General features: G+C 34.2%; 2 protein-coding genes across 2 annotated transcripts; one reads left to right on the forward strand and one right to left on the reverse strand.

Moving 5' to 3' along the window:
* Positions 1 to 1,791: 1,791 nt before the first annotated feature.
* LOC133316717 (elongation of fatty acids protein 3-like) lies at positions 1,792 to 2,954 on the forward strand. The gene has a single exon (XM_061518500.1). It carries the CDS (start codon positions 1,831 to 1,833, stop codon positions 2,803 to 2,805), a length of 975 nt encoding a protein of 324 aa, XP_061374484.1. The 5' UTR covers positions 1,792 to 1,830; the 3' UTR covers positions 2,806 to 2,954.
* Positions 2,955 to 5,680: 2,726 nt separating this feature from the next.
* On the reverse strand, positions 5,681 to 8,122 carry LOC133316693 (calcium uniporter protein 2, mitochondrial-like). Its single transcript, XM_061518472.1, has 2 exons — positions 7,524 to 8,122; positions 5,681 to 6,494 (listed from the first exon to the last, which is right to left on the reverse strand). The coding sequence occupies exons 1-2, from the start codon at positions 8,076 to 8,078 to the stop codon at positions 6,021 to 6,023; spliced, it is 1,029 nt and encodes a 342-aa protein (XP_061374456.1). The 5' UTR covers positions 8,079 to 8,122; the 3' UTR covers positions 5,681 to 6,020.
* Between the last annotated feature and the right edge of the window lie 898 nt (positions 8,123 to 9,020).

Raw genomic sequence — 9,020 nt, forward strand, 5'->3', positions numbered from 1 at the left:
TTTTTTTTTTACTTTTAGCTCATTCGTGTCCTTTTTTTTTTTTTCCAAATAATACTTCAGGTGTACATTATCATATCACATTTTTTTTTCCTTCTACATCATGGTTTCTTCATGCATGTCAACATAGTTGTTACTTCGGTTGATTACTTATCTGCTAAGTTGCTAAAACATATTCATGTGTTTTCATATGCCAACACATCATTTTCATGATAATATCATTTCTGAAAGACTAAATCAAATAAAGTTTACATAATTGGAAAGTGGAAAGCAATTTCATTCTATTATTTGGGTATGAACATGAATAGCATTCTTAAACAATTGCTTGCACAACAAAACCAAACGATGATAGTTCAGTTAATATCAAAAAAATGAGCAAGTGATGTGAAGGTATATGTTCGATCTTCACTAGTACTGTTTTTAAGAAGAATTTAAAGTCTTAATTCTGAAATCTATCCTAAAATATTGTATTAGTAAGGAAGTGATAAATAAATTGGAATATCTCAAAAAAAAAAAAAATAAAAACATTTGATTGCACGATGACACGGCATTCATAAGAATTTCGTTGTGTGGATGTACGACCCTCACCCACCCACCACCGCATCCGCTTTTTATTTGCTGTTAAATTGTATGGTCTTTTTTGGGAAATTAGTCTTCCTTTTCCTTACACTAGTTTGTTTGATTTTTTTTTTGGTGAACAACTTACACTAGTTGTTACTTGGTACGATCATATGTAAAAAAGAAAAATTAGGCATTAAATTATTAAATTAAGAAGAATATTAGTAATACACTTTTTGATATATCTTTTTTTATCATATTCGTTATTATCAAATGAATATTATATGAGTTCAATATAATTAATTAGAAAATAGGCCTAAATTATGTAACGAGACACACATAAAATTTATCTAATAATAAAGAATGTATTAAAGAGCATATTGCTAGTACTCATCGTTAAATTAAATAATATGGACATGCGTATTATTGACGCAAGCATTTCGTATCTATCTATAGGTGAAATCGAATATGTAATTATTGAAGACTCATATGATAGATATGCACGCATGAAAATATATTGTTTTATATCTCCGTAAATTTAGGAATTTTTGTTTGCATTATATCATTCAGTCTATTTAGTGAAACGGTAACATTTGCGATTATATAGAATTATATTCGCTCTCTCTTTAGACCTCTGTTTTCTGTAAATGTTGATAATGTTTCAAACAATAGTTCAGTTAATTATTACAAACTTAATTAATAATTATAATTCAATCTCAAACACTTATATTATTATTATTATGTAGATGTACAAGATAATTTACATTAACTTCTTAATTTCTTAAATCATACCTAACTAAGCTGAAATTTAATTTAGTGTAATAATTAAATTTAATATTCATTTCAATAATTTGAACGAATTTACGTAGTACAAGATTTTGTGTTACAATACATTATTCCAATGCTGAGAATAGACGAGGCAACAAGGCGCTGTAACATTTGTTTTATTGATTGATCCAAAACAGAATTTTTTTTTAATTTTTAATTTTTTGTTTTTTCATAATTTGTGTAATAAAGGAGTAATTTTCAGCTCGACCTTATTTTCTTTGCGTGTGGTAATCGGTTAATCGCCTTTCCTTTTTGTCCAGGCCAATCATATTCCTCCACGTAATAGAAAAGCCAACGCTGTGTCCTATGTACGCCACAAATTTAAGGTCTCTCTTTCCTTCCCTTATCTCTCTTTCTCTCTATAAGTCTTGAGCGATCAACAAAACAATAAATGCCAGAAATTGGAAAAGTTAATGAGGTAACGTGACGAGGAGCAGAGTCTCCGGTATGTCTATATCACCGTCCGGCGGAACCCCCTCCGCCACCTTGGGTAAGGTCTCGACGGTGATCCAGACCCTTAACTTCTACCTTTCGGAGCACCCTTCCATCGTTGGGTTCCGATGGAACCACCCCCAATGCTGGGGCTCCACCTGGTCGTTCCTCTTCACCTCCATAACCGTTTACATCGTCGTATCTATTCTTCTTCACCTATTATTGACTTTGCTTCTTCGCCGTGGCCAACCCGTCCCTCTCGGACCCTTACCCGCGGTTCATAGCCTCGCCATGTCCGTCATCTCCATCACAACATTCGCCGGAATATTGCTCTCTGCCGCCGCCGAGATCAAAGAAACACGGTGGTTCTGGCACCGCACGAAGACCCCGCTTCAGTGGCTTCTATGTTTCCCTCTCGGTACACGTCCCTCTGGTCGTGTTTTCTTCTGGTCCTACGCGTTTTACTTGTCGCGTTTCCTTCACATGTTGAGGACAATCTTCGTTATCCTACGACGTCGTAAGCTGGATTTCTTTCAGCTCTTCCACCATTCTATCTCCACCTTCATGTCCTTCCTGTGGTTGGAGTTCTCGCAATCGTTCCAAGTCCTCGCGATTCTCTTCACCACTTTGGCATACTCTGTCACGTACGGTTACAGGTTCTGGACCGCCATAAGGTCGCGTGGCGCGTGCTTTCCTTTTGTGCTGAATTGCCAAATTGTGGTTTCGGGGTGCAGTCTGGTGTGCCATGTTGGTGTGCTTTTGCTGCATTTCTTCAACGGTGGGTGCAATGGGATTGGTGCTTGCATCTTCAATTCTGTGCTGAACGGTGCTATTTTCTTGCTGTTTCTTAACTTTTATGTGAGAGTGTATCTCTCCAATAGGAGGAATCTTAATGGTGTTAGTGATCGGGGTGCAAACAATATTGCTCATTCCTGCTTTGCCTTAGGCGCTGGAAAGGAAGCAGATACCAACAAATTGAAGTCCAATTAAAGCACAAAACTATGTTGATGCGACCATGTTCACTTTTGTAAAAAACTTGCAGGTCTCTATACATATGATAAGACTATATATATTCGTAGGAACTTAGGATTTTTGTTGAGTACTCATTATGATAATAATGTAAGTATGTATTACAGTTTATAAGTGGAATAATTATGATTAAACTATAGTGGAATTGATAGTAATTAAATATTTTTCTAATTTAATAATATATTAGGTAATAAAATAATATAATATTATAAAGAATTAAGTTAATAAAAAATTTAATATTATTAATTTATTTGTAAACTTTATATTTAAATTTTATTTGGCTGAAAAATATATTTTTAGTTAAATAAAAAAATGAGACTACCGTTCTTTAAATGTTGGTTTTCACGGGTTTTGAACCGATTGGGTTGGTTGGTTGCAGTTCTTTAACTTTTTTTTTCTTTTTTGGGTTAATTAGATCAAACACCTTGCCAGTTTACCTGTAGTCCGATTGAATCAACTGACCTGATTTTGTTTATTCAATATAGATTCTAATTAGTTCATTGGTGCTACTTCATTAAAATTGCACTCTGATCATATTAGACAAGAGGTGGCGTTTTTAAGGAGTTATTGGTATGAATATTTTACTTCAAAATTCACCTCGTATGTAACCAAGCTTTTTTTAAAAATAATTTGTGAAAATGAGCTAATGTTATGTATTCGTAGATGTTTCATAATCCACTAATATAATTACCCGTTTATAATTGGTTTAAAATACTTAATACTTGTTTAATGAAATCAGTATAAGCTTTAACCTATTAAAGTTTTAATGAAAAAACTTGTAAAGTTATGTTTATATATGGTCGAAGGCCTTCTCTGATCCAAAACATATAACATTCATGTCTATTTATAGATGGTGGAATGGAAGTTGCCAAGAAAGTGAGAATTGTAGAGGAAGATTCAGTTTTTCATCCTTAAATATTTATACAAAAATTTCAACACGTACTACTCTTGCCATATTTTCAACAAGTTTTAAAGCCGTTTGAATCATCTCTTTTTTAAGCTAGAAGCTACTTATAAGGTAAAGCTAAAAAAAAAGAGCTTAAAAAAAACTTAAAAACTGTTTGGTAATCATATATAATTTTTAGCTTAAAAGCACATATTTCAAAAAAAAATATCTCTCTTTCTCTATCTATATAACTCTTCATTTTACAAAAAAAAAAACACGCAATTCAAGAAAAACAAATAAAAGCTAAAAAAAAAGCTCCTCCTAGGAGTTTTTAGCTTTCACTTTTTTTCTTCATTATAAAAAAAGAGTTTTTCATTATAAGAGCTTTTCCTAAAATCTGTTTGGCCTAACTTATACTAATAAGTAGCTTTTAACTTAAAAAAAAGATCCAAACATGCACTTATCGTTGCTATGAATATTATATAAGGAGATTAATTTTCTCATTTTATATGAGAATATTTTCTCATGTTACAAACATAAAACATGGGTGAAGTTCACAAAAAAGTGAGAAGATAAAAAAATCAAATGAAAAAAGTATTTCCCATTATATAATTGTCAATTATATTCTTAGAGTTACCGGTGCTTGGTTTGCATGATTTACAATAGATATATTGGAATTTGACATGATTGTGAGAATTTATTGACCCCAAAATTATAATATTTATCATATGATTAAGATCACAATTAATCTTATAACCGATTAAAAGAGTTAATAATTAGGTCGATATATTAAAAAAAATCATAATATTACAGCGGAGGCAGAGAGAATGACCCTGATTGGGCCGATGAATTTCCAATTTTTTTTTTTAAACGTAATGCATAGCTTGTCTCGTGTGTATCTTGTTCTCGTTGACTCACTGACTAGATGATTGAGGCAACCACCCGTATAGAGGCTCAACTACCATTGTGGCATTTTTTAGCCAATATTTGTGCGTTTGAATTGAACCCAAACATATTTTCATCTGGGGGATGGTCAATGCTGCGACCCTCCTAATGCATTCAAAAATTGTTTTATAAAATAAAATCGAGTGCTGCTACGGTGCTACCCCTCCCCAATAGTACTCTCAGGATTGCACCACGTGATGCAATCCTGTCTAGTGTCTACCATATCTCCAACTTCACTTTTATAAATATTCATCAACCCAAATTATCTCTTTCTTTTGTTATACAACGATGAGAATTGATCATATAATCTCATCTCATTCTTCACGTATACATTCAACACTCAAATTCTCTCATTTTCGTTTCGAAATCCTTTCATTTTCATTCTAACTTTTCTCATTCTCCAAATAACTTTGCAATTTTTAATCTATCAAATATAATAAGATAAAATTTGTTGAATAATAAATGTTTATAAATAAAAGAAATAAGAATTAAAAATATATATATCTGGCATAGAATTTATCATATCAATCTTTCAACTAAATTTTATGAAAACACTGATTTTCTCTGTATAAAGAACCTTGGAATCCACCACTTTAAAGTGGGAGGCAGTGAGGGCTCAAGCTAGCTCAAAGGGTGAGAGTGCTCAAGGCCTTATAAACTCCACATTAGTTGCTTATACAACCAATGTGGGACTATATATCTCAATACTCTGTTTTAAAATAATTTTTGATAAGAATTAAAAAATTATTAAATACTTTAAATATTAAAATATGATTACATTTAATTAAAAACATTAATGTTAAGTATACTAACTAAGTATGCCACATTTAAGGTTTTAATTTTCTTTAAGTATGCCTCATAAAAAAAAATTAAAAATACATGAAATCCACACCAAGTCTTTAGACCTGATTCAAGATCAAATCCTAAGCCTTTAATTTTGACACCTAAAAAAATATATTACAAAAACGTGTAATTGTTAAACAGAAACTATCTTGATGGTTTTGTAGATTGGCTTGAGGATGACATAAATTTGATTTTCTTTCAAGTTTCATCAATGAATGTAATTATGTGATATTTAATAAAGGAAAATTGGGAAGTACACTCTGCATCCGTTCTACACAAAGCCGCATGTAATTCTAACTCACCGTAAACATGTAATTATGTGATATTTAAATGATATTTTTCCTACGGCTTTAACTGATAACCTAAAAACGATGGAGGGGCTGTCAACCCCAAATTTGATACTTAGGGGGCAGATATTTGCTATATTCTGCAGTCAGTGAATATGAACATTGCTGAGGACCTTCCATATCTTTATTTTTTTTAAGGTCAATTATCTTCCATATCAATGATGTTGGGAAGAAATGTCTAACGGGAGAGCAAAGGACGAATCAAACTTTGGAGGTGTGGTGGGAGAGCAAGCAGCCCTGAGCTCATTATACCTTTCAATGTCAAAATTGTGAAGCTTCATAAGGCGTTTCTGCTTGGAGCTGAAACGGGCTTGGTAGAAACCTTCAAAAGAAGGTTCTTTTGAGGTCTTGAGGAAGAAGGTGTAGCCAGCCATGAAGTACATTGAGGTCAAATAGAAGCATATGGGTTCCATCACATCCCATGTAAGCTCCCAAAACGTGAGCCTCATGAATGCCACTGTTTGCACCATCATGAAACCCAACCCTCCCCACAGCTCACGACGAACCAAGGTGTCAGCTCTGTTGTCAATGATTGATTTCTTCTTCTCCATTTCTTCAAACTCTTTTCTCACTGAATCGTGCACCTTGGCTCCCGGTACAGGAAGCAGACCTTGAATTGTTTTTGTCACCTGTATCACAAATTTTAGAGAATTTGGGTAAAACTTGTTTAACTTACATTTGGTTTTTCCTTTAGGAATCACACAAACTTCATGACAAATTAAAACTTTAGCATTTGTGCCCAAAAAGGAACATAGGAGAACAAAATCACAAAAATCCTAAGAACCAATGACCATCACCTACCCACTTTCACCACGAAATCGCCCTTCATCCACCCTCCTCATATTTTTTTTTAATTAAAAAAAAAAAAGTAAACTGAACTTAAAGATTAGGATCCCCATTTTCACACTCACGGGAAATTATTGTGGTATTCAATGTTTAAGTAGAATGTATTTTATTAACCTCTTTACCTATGGCATAAAACGATATCTAAAAAAAGCTTACAAAGAGAGGATTGCTAGTGACAGGAATCAAAACTAGAACCCCAGCTTTTCAGTCCTTAATGACTGAATCTATAACCCCAGCTTTCAATTAATGGTAATAATTGTATACTAATTTAATCTTATGCTAAAATTAATTCAGGGTTGGTAGGAGCAAGCACATTTCCCAGCTGAACCAAACTCTCAGCTATTTCTTTTTTCTTTTTCTTTTTTTGAAAAAAAGAAAATAAATTTCCCATTAGTGAGCCCCGGAATGATTAAATTGAATGAATCATATGTGATGGGAGAAAGCTGGTGGGCTTTTTGCAGTCCTTTAAAGCCCTAATTCACCATCTCAAACGTGGAATCCTTTACACTTTTTAGATCTTGCGAAACAACAAAGTTTCAATTTCCTGTCGAAAAAAAAACAAAAAAGAAATAATCATAAAAAGATTATCAGTTTTCGGCAGTCTCCAAATAAATGGAAAAATGAGAAAGTATGTGATGAAAAATACATATCTTTGTTCTCGACCATGACCCCTCTGTCGCAACACAGAAATTAAAACACAACCCAAGAAAAATACACCCTCAAAAAAATTATAAAAATAAAAAATTCAAGTATCGGAGGATTGGATTGGATTGGAACAAATGAAAAACAAAAATAGAGAAATAGAAATTAACCTGATCGGGCCTGAGAAACACAACATCTCCCAATACAATCACAGCCGCAGAATCATCCAGCGTCTTTGCGATCCTAACGGCTTGATCCTGATCCGAAGAATTCTCGGAGCAGATCCGAATGAACTCCGAAAACGTTATGGAGCTCTTTCGGGTCTCCATCAACCTCGATTTCACCAACTCAACCTGTGCTGCCTTTAGCAATTTCCTTGCATCTTCGATCGTCATTCCCTCCTTCATTCCATTAGGCTTCTCCGCCGGCGGTTTCAACCCTTCCAACCGGATACGGTTCCGGGCATTATCCATATCCCTCAGCTTGTCGACGAGGTTTCCGGCGAGCTGGGGCGAGCGGAGCTCCGGCTGAAACACGGGTCTCTTGTGAAGGAACCTGAGGAATAGGCCATCATCTCCGGGATTGGGAGCAATGTCAGGCTCGCTCGCCCTCGGAGAAGTCCTCGCACGAACAGAGGAATAGGAAATGCGACAATTGGTGAGCGTTTGTGACGACATTTTGGTGATGTTGAGGAGGCGTTGGGCAAGAGTTTTCTTGAACGCCATGAATTTGGTGAATGAAAGAGAAAGAGAGAAAATTGTAGCGAATAGATAATACAACAACGATTTGATTTTGAAAAGAATGGGTCAGAAGAACTGAATATATAAGGTTCCCCACAGATAAAGTTTAGACGCTATAATTTGAATGTATCGTGCGATAAATTGATAATGAGGATGCCGAGACCCGAGAGAGAAGAAGGATGGCCGCACACGTGGTTGGATGAAGAATGAAGCGTGAGATTATAAGAGGATGCTGACTAGGTTGTGACCAGGACGGGTTACACTCTGGGGAGCAGGCATCTTTACGAGAATATCTTTTATTACTATATGAATTTTCGGTGTATCTTTTATTTATATATAATGAGTGAAAAAAATATTGAAATTTTAGTGTACACCGAAGAAAATATCTTCATCTGATAAGATAATAAATTAAGACAAATTTAGAATTTAGAATTTAGAAATTATAAATTAATTTAATTTATATTTTTTTAAGCTTAAAATAGACAAACTTTGCATCTTTCCATATAAAAGTTGTGGATGGAGAGAAGAACAAAGCGAGAAAGTGGGAGCGGCGCTCACAAAGTTGCTGCGTCCACGCGAACGTGTCGCCACATATGTCTTTCCAAGACTTAGGTATGGGTTAGCTGCCACTCACGCGGATTGTGTTTTTTGTTTTTACGGCATCTTTGAATAATATTCTAAAGAGTTAATTCAAATGGGGCAGGATATTCTTACACCGGTGTAAGAGTTAGAAGTCTTACACCCAATCTTGACCATTGATCCACTTGTATCCAATGGCTCACATTGCTAAAAAATTAGAGCCTTTAGATATAAGTGGGATCAACGGATAAGATTAGGAGTGTAACTTACACTGGTGTAAAATGATCCTGACCCAATTCAAATATATATTTTAATAAATTTAAAGTTATTGAGAATATTAATTCAAAT

Source organism: Gastrolobium bilobum, unplaced genomic scaffold (genome assembly GCF_033153095.1).
Source record: "Gastrolobium bilobum isolate Gb01-03AN ecotype WA unplaced genomic scaffold, APGP_CSIRO_Gbil_v1 utg7803, whole genome shotgun sequence".
Classification (NCBI taxonomy): domain Eukaryota; kingdom Viridiplantae; phylum Streptophyta; class Magnoliopsida; order Fabales; family Fabaceae; genus Gastrolobium; species Gastrolobium bilobum.